This window comes from Eschrichtius robustus, chromosome 10 (genome assembly GCF_028021215.1).
Source record: "Eschrichtius robustus isolate mEscRob2 chromosome 10, mEscRob2.pri, whole genome shotgun sequence".
NCBI lineage: Eukaryota > Metazoa > Chordata > Mammalia > Artiodactyla > Eschrichtiidae > Eschrichtius > Eschrichtius robustus.
This window is the reverse complement of record NC_090833.1, coordinates 106,055,745-106,067,787: the sequence shown is the minus strand read 5'-3', so window position 1 is coordinate 106,067,787 and position 12,043 is coordinate 106,055,745. Positions and strand designations below refer to the sequence as shown.

The 12,043-nt window shown below is 43.3% G+C and overlaps 1 protein-coding gene across 1 annotated transcript; it reads left to right on the top strand.

Moving 5' to 3' along the window:
• Positions 1-504: 504 nt before the first annotated feature.
• NEFL (neurofilament light chain) lies at positions 505-4,224 on the top strand. The gene is made up of 4 exons (XM_068553366.1): positions 505-1,551; positions 2,579-2,703; positions 3,097-3,437; positions 4,082-4,224. Exons 1-4 carry the CDS (start codon positions 505-507, stop codon positions 4,222-4,224), a joined length of 1,656 nt encoding a protein of 551 aa, XP_068409467.1.
• The last annotated feature ends 7,819 nt before the right edge of the window (positions 4,225-12,043 follow it).

The following is a 12,043-nucleotide window of genomic DNA, read 5'->3' as shown; positions in this document are numbered from 1 at the left end:
CCCTGGTGGGGAAGGAGCGACGGGGAGGGGGAGGGTGTCTCCGAGCTTCCGGCATATGGAAAACTAAGGTGTCAGTAGGGAATGAGAACTTGTTATTGGGGTCACGATCGAATCCGAGTGATACAGGGATCAAGGAATAAGTAGGATGGGGTGGGGGTAGGGAAAGGAAATGAGTGAGGGGGTACGGGGTCTCGCAGAAAACGGAAGCCTTCAGAGAAAAGTGCAGAGGACGAAGCCGCAGCATCCTCGCGGCCTGTGGCTCGCCCCCGCCTTCCTTTTGCGCAGAATCCTCCCCTTGGCTGCAGCAGCGCTCTGCCCCCTCTGGCCCGGCGCGCCGTGATCGATCTAAGGCTGCGTCAGAATCCTCTCCGAGTATAAATAGGGGTGGCAGGACAGCGCCGAGCTGCACACAGCCATCCATCCTCCCCTCTCCCTCTCTCCCCCGTTCTTCTTCTCTCTAGGCCCCCATCTCCGCCGCCGACCAGAGCGGCACCGACCGCCACCATGAGTTCCTTCAGCTTTGAGCCGTACTACTCGACTTCCTACAAACGGCGCTATGTGGAGACGCCCCGGGTGCACATCTCCAGCGTGCGCAGCGGCTACAGCACCGCGCGCTCCGCTTACTCCAGCTACTCGGCGCCCGTCTCCTCCTCGCTGTCCGTGCGCCGCAGCTACTCCTCCAGCTCCGGCTCCTTGTTGCCCAGTCTCGAGAACCTCGACCTGAGCCAGGTAGCCGCCATCAGCAACGACCTCAAGTCGATCCGCACCCAGGAGAAGGCGCAGCTGCAGGACCTCAACGACCGCTTCGCTAGCTTCATCGAGCGCGTGCACGAGCTGGAGCAACAGAACAAGGTCCTGGAAGCCGAGCTGCTGGTGCTGCGCCAGAAGCACTCCGAGCCATCCCGCTTCCGGGTGCTGTACGAGCAGGAGATCCGCGACCTGCGCCTGGCGGCGGAAGACGCCACCAACGAGAAGCAGGCGCTGCAGGGCGAGCGCGAAGGGCTGGAGGAGACTCTGCGCAACCTGCAGGCGCGCTACGAAGAGGAGGTGCTGAGCCGGGAGGACGCAGAGGGCCGGCTGATGGAAGCGCGCAAAGGGGCCGACGAGGCGGCTCTCGCCCGCGCCGAGCTCGAAAAGCGCATCGACAGCCTGATGGACGAAATCGCTTTTCTGAAGAAAGTGCACGAAGAGGAGATCGCCGAGCTGCAGGCGCAGATCCAGTACGCGCAGATCTCCGTGGAGATGGACGTGTCCTCCAAGCCCGACCTCTCCGCCGCGCTCAAGGACATCCGCGCCCAGTATGAGAAGCTGGCCGCCAAGAACATGCAGAATGCCGAAGAGTGGTTCAAGAGCCGCTTCACCGTGCTGACCGAGAGCGCCGCCAAGAACACCGATGCGGTACGCGCCGCCAAGGACGAGGTGTCCGAGAGCCGCCGCCTGCTAAAGGCCAAGACCCTGGAGATCGAAGCATGCCGGGGCATGAACGAAGCGCTGGAGAAGCAGCTGCAAGAGCTGGAGGACAAGCAGAACGCCGACATTAGTGCTATGCAGGTGTGGCACCGGGCAACACACTGTGGAGGCGGGGAGGGGGCTGCAGAGTCGAGTTAGGATGGGCGGGGGGTGGGGGGAGAGTGGAGGGCGCGCCTAGAAAGTGGAGATCGGAAGTGAGGCATCTGCATGCAGCTGTTAGGGGGTAGAACTTGGCTCCTTGGAGGCTGTGTGGGAGCGGGTGGGGCAGGTGGAGGGCGCGGTGCGGGCGCCACTGCAGTCTGCGAAGATGTGCAGGGTGCAGTTGAATCTCTGTTGCGCATTAAAGCTGCCCAGCCCTGCAGGGGGTTGGGTGGGGTGGGAGAAGGGATGCGAGCAGGGCGTTGCCTCTGGCCTGCCTCTCTGCAGTCCTGAATTCACCACAAGTTGCTTTGCTGCACAGATTGGACCGTCTGATTAATAAACACAGCGACGAACTCCCATTAGTGCTGAAGGATAACTGTGACCAGCATAATTTCAGACTAATTTTACCAACCGCTCCCTTCCTGTAGCAGGTAGCCAGGAATACAGTCAAAATTGTAGTAGGTAATGATGGTCATAGTAAAACGTTTCTATTTCTCCATCTTCTGGAGAGAAGAGAAAATAATATAGATACATAGAAAATATTTTAGAGAAAATTAAAAATAATTAAATTTATCTACTTCCTTCTCCTATAAAGAAGTGGATTTCTTGTATGTAACCTGGATAAAGTTAGTCAGTGAATGAGAAACAAAGTTTTCAAAAAAAAAATCTGTTTAGTTCCTTGCAGGCATTTTATGATGATCATTAGACTGTAGTAATTAACGAAAACAAAAAAAATTTATTCTATTAGTTTTTTTTTTAATAACTTTTTGCTTTCATCTCATGCTTTATGAAGCTGGATTTTTTTAGGCAAGCAAAGAAAGTTTTAAAAAGAGAAAAGGCAGTTGTTTCAGGGGAGGTTTTATCTAAGGTGTGCACTTTGATTTTAATTAAACCTATGCCCTTGCAGCTATAGTAAAGTAATAGCAGTAAGGATTTACGCTTGTATTTTTTTTTTGTCTTCCAACAGGACACAATCAACAGATTGGAAAATGAATTGAGAACCACAAAGGGTGAAATGGCAAGATACCTCAAGGAATACCAAGACCTCCTCAATGTGAAGATGGCTTTGGATATTGAGATTGCAGCTTACAGGTAAAAATGGAGGGGCAAAGGTAGCAGCCCTTAACCTTAGGAAGGAAATCAGACTTCCTTTCTGTTGAATCAAAAATCTTCAAAAATAGTCCTTTGAAATAATTGTGTTCACCTTTTGGCCTTTTCCAAGAAGAATTTATCCTGTAATAATGAGACCTGTTCTTAGCTTCGCATTACATTTAAAGTCTAACAGACAGGGTTACTTTAAAGTGTTTTTTTGGTTTTTGTTTTTTTTCCTGGTCTCAGTCACAACATCCCCAGTTATTAAGTTCTGATCTTTTCCAACCCTGCCTTTGGCTTTCAGCGTGGCACTGGGGAAGGTGTTGGGTGGTGGGCTCAGCACACTTCCTGCGTTCATGATTGTTAACCCTACCCTCTCCCTGCCTCCCCCAGGAAACTCTTGGAAGGTGAGGAGACCCGGCTCAGTTTCACCAGCGTGGGCAGCATAACCAGCGGCTACTCCCAGAGCTCCCAGGTCTTTGGCCGATCTGCCTATGGTGGTTTACAGACCAGCTCCTACTTGATGTCCGCCCGCTCCTTCCCATCTTACTACACCAGCCACGTCCAGGAGGAGCAGATCGAGGTGGAGGAGACCATCGAGCCTGCGAAAGCTGAGGAAGCCAAGGACCAACCCCCCTCTGAAGGAGAAGCTGAGGAGGAGGAGAAGAAGGAAGAGGCTGAGGCTGAGGCTGAGGCTGAGGCTGAGGAAGAGGAGGGAGCCCAAGAGGAAGAAGGTAGGATGAAAACAAAACAAAACAAAACCCACCCTGCAACTCCAGGTTCAGCCGGGGCATGAATATTTGTTAGGAGATTGATAAGATAAATGAAGCCTTGCTTATGCCAAGGAAGTTTTATTCATACATGAGTTTAGAATCTTAAATAATACATATTTATCTATTGCTTCAACAGACTTTTAGTAATAAGCACCTCATTTCTCAAATTGGCTGTCCTCCCAGAGACACACATCTCTAATTAGGTTGGTACTTTTTTGAAAAGAACTTAAAAAAAAAGAAAAAATCTTCCTCCTGCTGTCTTTTTGTTCCTAATTAAACATTTTAAAATCCATTCATTTAACTCAGTCATTTGGTGTCCTAAAGAACAACTATGAACACCAAACACACAAAGAAAGAAAACCAAGGTCCTGGAGAAGAGCAGAGCATCCAGTACCTAGACATAATCTCATTCTGTTTAAATATGTGTTCAGTGGCAAATTATTCCCAGCAAGCATTGTCAGTTGCATGCATTTTGGGAGAAAGGAGCTGAGAGGTTTGGGGGAAGTATTTTGACATTTGCATTTCTCCACAAAACCTTAGCAGAAATGTTTTGATTGGACTCACGCTGCATTTGGAGTGTGTACATTTGCTTTTTTATGTTAAAGCTGCCAAGGAAGAATCTGAGGAGGCAAAGGAGGAAGAAGAAGGAGGTGAAGGCAAAGAAGCAGAAGAAACCAAAGAAGCTGAGGAGGAGGAGAAAAAAGATGAAGGTGCTGGGGAGGAACAAGCCACTAAGAAGAAAGATTGAACCCCCTTTCCTTAATTATTCCAGGAATAATTCTCCTGAAATCAGGTCAACCCCATCACCAACCAACCAGTTGAGTTGCAGATACTATATGAATTAAGAAGTCAATATATGTATAATTCTGAGATGACTCAGGTTGGGCGTTAAATGTTGTGCTATGACTTTTCTCCTTCCGCAGAGTATCTGTTTGCTTGCAGAGTGGCTTCCTGGCTTGCTGCCAGCCTGTGCATGGTCCACGCTTATGAGTTCAGGATCTACGGCAATGTGAATAATTCAGATGTTTACAATAAAAAAAAAAAACCCTGAATAAATGAATTCACTAATGTTAATGTTAAACTTCATGGAAAAAAATAGTCCTTCGAACCTTTGGTGGTTAGAAATTAAAGACCTTGAATTATGTGCTATAAATAGTAAATAAAGTTACACTGAATGACATTCCTTGCTGTGGTTGTTGACTTAATTCGAATATCTTAAAGAAGGCACCAATATAAGACACATAGAAGTGGGCGATTGACCTCCAAATTTTTTTAAGTCAAAATTTTAACAATTACAATGCGTTTCCCCCCCTTAATTGGTAATTCTGAGGATGCAATTAGGTCATGACCATTCATGAAATCTCTCCCCTCAAAAATTTTACTGATAATAAGCTCGAGTAAATGAGAATCTCTGGGGTTTTCTTTGATAAATAGCTATATACTTTGCCCCATAAGTGTCCTATATAATGTTGGGAATGGCTTTCTTGGAGGCCATTCTGAAATTATGTGATAAATATACCCTCTATGGTAAACAGGTAACTTTAATACTAGTATATAATAATAAATGCAGTATGGATAGAAAATGAATCCCATAACCCTAGCCCACCTAGCACTATAACCACACTTAAAATATATTGTCATGAGCAGCAGTTGAAACCCAAGCAAATCATACAATCAGAAGGAATAATTTATTATCTCTGTATAATTTTGGATGGAGTAAGAATATCAAAGTTTATTTGCCATTGCAAACATGTTGCCTGCAATCCTGAGCTTATGATTGAGTGTGTTGTTAGCTTAATTGTATTGCCTCAAGTAACTAGCCTTTATGCCACCTATTTTAAACTTTTTAAGCACTACAGATACAGATAATGAAATTGTGATCAGTCACTAAAGGGGGGATTATATGCTTGTATGTTGCGTTGCCATTGCTCTGCATGTCTTTATTGGGAAATATTCGGATTTCAACGATAGCTCTAACTGGTTGGACATTGCATCAAATACACACCCCATCCGTCCTCCCTGTTCACTGTAAAGTTATGAAAGCTCTTGCACTTGCATTTGATGTGGAATGTTGACGAAATTACTGATTATCCACTGTTCTGCTTCTGTTCTTACACAATTGCTTTGTCAGCTAATTTTTTTCAATATTTGTTGTTTAGACAACTCTTAAAGGTCATGAATTTAATCTGAAAGCAAAGTGGTTTCCATTTAAAGTTCCCTGATGACATCACACTATGTATTTCTAGTTAAATATATCTCACCAAAGCAAATTGGTAAAATATTTCTTTATCTACCATGATGCTATGCATTTGAATTACGAAGATTCTCAGTACATTTACTTCTGTAAAGACTAGGAGTTGCCTCAGAAACCAAGCTTTTCACATTTATGTTCATTAAACATGGGATGCTGCACATGGTAAAGCTCAGATAGATGCAAATTACATGTAAAAAAAGTAGCCAAATGGAAAGAGCTGGTTGGTTTGAGAATTTCTTGAAGTAAGAACACTGTACCATACTCTATCCTGTGTGCCATAATAAAATACTGAAAAATCTAAACTAAATGGATTTGAAGTCTTTAAAAACAATTTCCTCAAATGTGGTACCTTGGTCAGTCTCCCTCTCCCTCCTGCTCTCCCCAAACTCTAGTTCTCGTTCTGTATTCTCTCCCCTAGCTAATGACGCCACTCCTCAGCCATCCAATTCTGCAGACCAGAGACTGGGCCTGACGTCATATCTCCCATTTCCTCTCCCCAATCCCTCTGGTTTAATCTATCACCAAGTCCTATTGATTTTACTGCCTACGTATCTTGAATCCATCCACATTTTCCTGTTTACACTGCCACCACCCTAAGGAACCTCCCAATATTTTGTCCTCCTTCAGTCAGCACACTAGAGTAAGCTAATCTTTAGAAAAGTGCATTTTGATCATGCCCCTCCAATAGTTTCCCATTTCTTTCAATATAAAAACCAAAATCTTTAAGGTGATCTTCAAGGCCTGGAGCGACCTGACCCCAAACTACTTCTCAAACCTCATCCTATGCATATCCCCTTGCCCCTCCCTCACTTCTGGTGTTTCAGCCACCCTGGCCCTCTGTTCTCCCACCTGCCACAAGGTTTTGGCTGATTTCTCTGTCTGGAGCACTCATTTTTTCTATCTTTCCCTCAGACTTGCTCAGATTTCAGCCCAGTTGTCATTCCCTTGGGGAAGCCTTCCCTGACTGAGCCAAATTCCTTTATTAAATGTGTTTATAAGAACATGTAGACCTTTACACAGTCAGAATCGGCATCTATTTCCATGATCATTAGTGTCTGTGTCCCCTGCTGTAGCGTGATCCTCAGAAGCACGGCAATCAGACCTCCTGCTCCCCAACATCTAGCATTGTGCCTACCATGGTAGAGCACAATAAATGTCGATTGAATGAATAACTTCTTGAGAGACTAAAATGCCTTCGGGATGACTAGAAAGCCAAGAGTGTTCAATAATCAGTCCTGGTCTAGTCAACACTTTGTGGAAAGGGCAGAGAACCAAAAATCAAGTGTCTATTCTGGATTCCAGTGTTGTTTGTTATGGAGGGCTGGCCATCCCCACCCCCATCCCCATTCTGGCTTCAATCTTCTTAGCTACATAAGGCTTTAGCACTTGATTTCTCAAATCCACTCTAGATTCATGATTCAAAATTTCCTGAAAAACTGTTAGAACATCAGGCTAAATGGCTGAATAGGAAACATGCATATCACTATTATGTCCACACTAAAGTCCATCACTTAAAGGGAATTGCTAAACTTCGTGTAAAGTTTCATTCCTAGCATTAAATTGATAAGAAATTAATTTGATGGCTTTTTTCCCTACATGGAGATTCTAGTGCTGTCAGAATAGTTGCTGTGTCCCAGGCACTAATCTAAGTGCATTATACGTATTATCTCATCAATTTCTTACTTATGACAATGTTATCAGTCCAGTATGATTATCATCCCCATTTTACGGATGAGGAATTTTTAGGTGACTCGACCAAGGTCACATAGCTAGTTTGTGGCAGGCTGAGATTCAAACCTCCCAGGATGGATGGCTCTAAGTCCATGCTCTTAACCAAATATTGCATTGACTCTCCTTTGCAGTCCAGCTTGGGAGGCATCCTCATGGAATCAGAGCATATTTTCACAGGCTTGTGTTGTGACAGCAGCCTGGGGGTTTTCACACAATTATTGGAATTCTTACAGTCTTTGTACAATTCAAGGGCACCTCTACATTCACAGTGTTTCATTGAAGTTACTTAGAATGCTTAAGTTTTTCTTTAGTTCCTTTGATTATTTATGTCCCTATAAATTCCTCTGCAAAAATTTTAAACAGAGATGTATTTGAAATTTATCTTCAAGGATCACCAACTTTCAGGATGTGCTTCTCAAACTGTGCAGGACCCTGTGGGGCCTTCCTGGGGGACACAGCCCCTTGCCTCCCACCTCTTGTTTGCAGAAAAGCTTTAGCCTCCTTGGTCTCCCCTGAGCTCCAAAGAACAAATTTAATCAGAGAAGTGAGAAAATGCAGAAATAAAGGAAAGCAGTCAAACAAGACAAAATAATAATAGTTTAGCCATAAAACAAAGTCAAAGACCTTAGGTACCTCCTCAAGGAAAACAGATAATATCCTGAGCCATATCAGGTTGTTTTGCAGACACTAAAACCCCCACCACGTGGAAGAAGTTAACTGCTGACCACCAGCACGTAGACCCCAGATCAGCTGGAACCAGAAGGTTGATGATTGAGGTTCCCAAAACATCACCTTGTTACCTCACCAGCACCCAATCAAAAGAAGGTCCACGAGCGGATCATGCATCCTATAACCGTCTCCCTCACACTGTCTTTAAAAACCACTTCCTGAAAGCCACTGGGGAGTTCAGGTCTTTTGAACATTAGCCGCCCATTCTCCTTGCTTGGCCCTGCAATAAATGCTATACTTTCCTTCACCACAACCTGGTGTGAGTAGTTTGGCTACACTGCAAAACTTGGGCGAGCAGAACCAAGTTTGGTTTGGTAACAGTTCTCATGGTGTTATTCTTCTGCCTGGTTACAATTTTCTAGTTGTGTTCACATTTAACTGGTCCTCAATGGTTTCTTCTTCTCCTTTTCCTTTTCTTCCTCCTCCTTCCTTCTCCTCCTACTCCTTCTTGCATATCTTCTTGTTGTAAGATATTTCAAGTCATTTTGGGAAGGGAATAAAGAGTGACTAAACAAATAAGTGTCTTTGTTTCCTCCCACCATACCTAGCAAAGTGCCTTGCATTTAGTGGGAATCTTAATAAATATTTCAAGAATGGCAAACGTTTAATTTTTGTGAGAACTTTCCATGCACATAGCCAGGATGAACAATCTATTCTTTCTCCCTTGGGTGTAAATGATCAGAATTGCTCCAGCCATGATTCATATTTGAAAGGCCTTTCAGTGCAGAATTCAGGATGTTTTCCTCTTGGCTGGCATTTTCAGTTTAAGATCCCCTAGAAAATTCCCAGTGAAGAATCTTATATGAGAGCTAAAAAGATAAAAGGTAAAGCATCATGAGAAGTAAAAAATTTTCAGCAGCCCCAGAAAGTGACTATTGGTAGCCTTTTAATTCTACTTCAACACAGATAATTATTTGTATATGGAGGGTTTTAAAAAATAATAAAACATCAACATTAAAAACAAATTTTAAAAGGAAAAAAATCATATTTTCTCCATTCAGTCATCATTATTTTCATTTATGTGTTCTTCTTTAGACTTTATTTCTATTTATGTATATTTGACATAGCTTGTCCATTCATTCCACACGTGTTAATCATGTACTATGTGCCAGGCACTGTTCTAGGCACAAATAATAAGGCAGACAATATCCCAGCTTTCAGGGACTAAAGTGGTATGTGTGTGTGTGTGTGTGTGTGTGTGTGTGTGTGTGAACAGGCAATGAACAAATAAACAAATACATAAGTGACATTAGCTCTGAACCAGACATGCAATGATCTGGGGAAAGAGCGCTCCAGGTAGACGGAACAGCAAGTGTGGAAGCTTGGCTTGTTTGAACCCAGAAAAATGCCTTAAGCTCATTGGTGAGCATTAAGAATGAGAGAGTAGGAGATAGAACTGAGAAAGTCAGGCAAAGGACATATTATGCAGGGGTTTATAGATCAAGGAGTTTAGGTTCTGTTCCTTGTGCAATTTGAAAGGGTTAAGCAGCAGATGGTGACATGATCTGATTTCTGTTTTATACAGACCACTCTGGCTCCTGTGCAGAGAATGGACTTTAGAGAAGCAAGAATCAGAGTAGAGAGACTAACTTAAAGGCTGTTTTAGCCCCAATAAGAGAAGATGGTGTGATGACTTAGAGCAGTAGCAGTAGAGACGGCGTGATGTGGGATGATTTAGAAAATTTTTGAGATATTTTTTTTACTGACAGAATGAATGCATGGAGGGGGGAAGGTGTAAACAGTATTTTTTTTGATAACTACATAACTTCGTGAAATTAACATGCAGTATGTGTTAGTTACCTAGTGCTGCATAACAAATAACTCCAAAGCTTAGTGGCTTAAAACAATCCCAATCACTTATTTCTTAGTTTCCGCAGATCAGGAATTTGGGGGTGGCTTGGTTGGGATGTTCTGGCTCTGGGTCTCTAATGGGGTTGCAGTCAGATGCTGTGTGAGGTTACTGTTATCCGAAGGCTTGGTTAGGCCTGCAGAAACTACTTTAAGGTGGCTCACCCATTGGACTGGTAATTTCTTCTCCATGTGGACCTTTCCATGGAGCTGCTTGAGGATCCTTACAACATGGCAGCTGGCCTCCCCTGGAGCGAGGCATCCAAGAAAGCAAGGCGGAAGTTGCAATGTCTCTGATGACTTAGTCTAGAAAGACACACACCATCAGTACCACTGTACTCTACTTGTCATAGAGACCAGTCTGTCTGATTCTTCGTGGGAGGGAACTACACAGGGACATGAGCATCAAGTATGGAGATCACTGGAGGCTACCATAAGATCATGGGCATGTGATTATTTCTTTTATGAACAGCAATAATCCACTCAAAAGATTCTGAAACCATTTCAGCTTCAAATATTCTTCCCCATTGTTCTCATCTGTGTACTCATTCTTATTTAATCACGTGTCCCAATTTAAGTTTAAAAATATGTTTGTGAAAATTATAGACAGCCTGGCAATGAATATCTTTGTTAATGGATACCTTCGGTTTGTCCTTCTAATGAAGGATTTCTTTAGTAATTCCCCGAGTGGAATTATATGTTCAAAGGGTATTATGTACATTTTAATAGTTCCTGATATGTATCCCCACATTTTTTTTCTGTAAAGCTTCATAGTATACTTCAAGGCCTTAGCTTTCCTGCATTAATTCATTTGAAATATGTATTATATTATTCTAGTTAATGGGGATAAATATTGTGGCAGCTAATATATGACTTAAGGTAAGTTATGATAGAAAAATAAAAGTGTTTTCTGTTTTGTCAGATAGTCAAACCCATCCAAGTTGGCACCTTAGATTTTTTTGAATACCTTAGTTTCTAAGACACACATGAGTTTAAACTGGACACGTCTAATAAACAAAGGTTACATGGATTACAAGTAGTCTTAAATATGAAATGCCTTTATAAAAAAACTGAAATGCTGTACATGAGGCTCAGGTTTCTGGTAGCTATTAAAGACATTTTTATTTGTGTATTGATGACCATTAATCACTTTGCTTTTAGCTAAGTGTTATTCTTTCAGTCTATAACTGCCCCACATCCATATTAATTTCATGTGGAGTATAGACCATTTCCTGATATGACTATTAAAAAAAAAAACAACTAGCAGGCTGCTTTGATGCAGCACAATGAATATTCCCTTTTTGCTCTGTATCTAGTGCACTAGTAAAGACAGAAACCCTACATTAAAAACTCTAACTGCATCTTACCTAATCATGGCTTGAGAAGAAGGAATAATCTGTTCATTCTGACTCGTTGGTTTGTTTCAAGTCATTTATTCACTGGAGAATCTCACCTTTTTACTTCAGAGGTTAAAAAACACAGGATAGAGATTGCCACCCCCCCTCCTTTTTTTCTCCTCCCCACCTAGACACACACGTAAGAGAATATGTGTGAGAGAGAATCTCAACTGTAAGTCACAAATCATTCTCAGTTTAAGACAGAAAAATTGGTGTCAGAAGTGTGAAATCAGAGGGCGATTCTGAGATGAGAGTAAAATGCACCACCTTCTCAGGACACAGACGCTCGGTGTTTGTCAGCTGGCCTCCAGGGTTGGCCGAGTTCTGAAGACCAAGAACCCTGGTAACACTGCACTTGATGTCCTATGCCCACGGGAGGGACCTGAGAAGTGAACCAGGGCCACGTCGGTGACTTACAGCACCTGGTAAGGAAGGATAAAGGAGCCAGAGCTTCAGCTTGTTCTGTTTCCCTTCTGTCCTGCCCTCAATTCCTCCCAACCCCACCTGAATAGCAGAAACCGGGAAGTGTGACTTCTGAAAGTGTTTTAACCACCGAGAACTCTCCGAAGTCTCCAGAGGATGGGGAGTCAGCTGATTTCAGCTTCCAC

Excerpts from the sequence above, each read along its gene's own strand:
- NEFL (XM_068553366.1), top strand. The coding sequence starts at position 505 with ATGAGTTCCTTCAGCTTTGAGCCGTACTACTCGACTTCCTACAAACGG. Across the intron at positions 1,552-2,578 it reads CCGACATTAGTGCTATGCAG|GACACAATCAACAGATTGGA; the intron begins GTGTGGCACCGG and ends GTCTTCCAACAG. Across the intron at positions 2,704-3,096 it reads ATTGAGATTGCAGCTTACAG|GAAACTCTTGGAAGGTGAGG; the intron begins GTAAAAATGGAG and ends TGCCTCCCCCAG.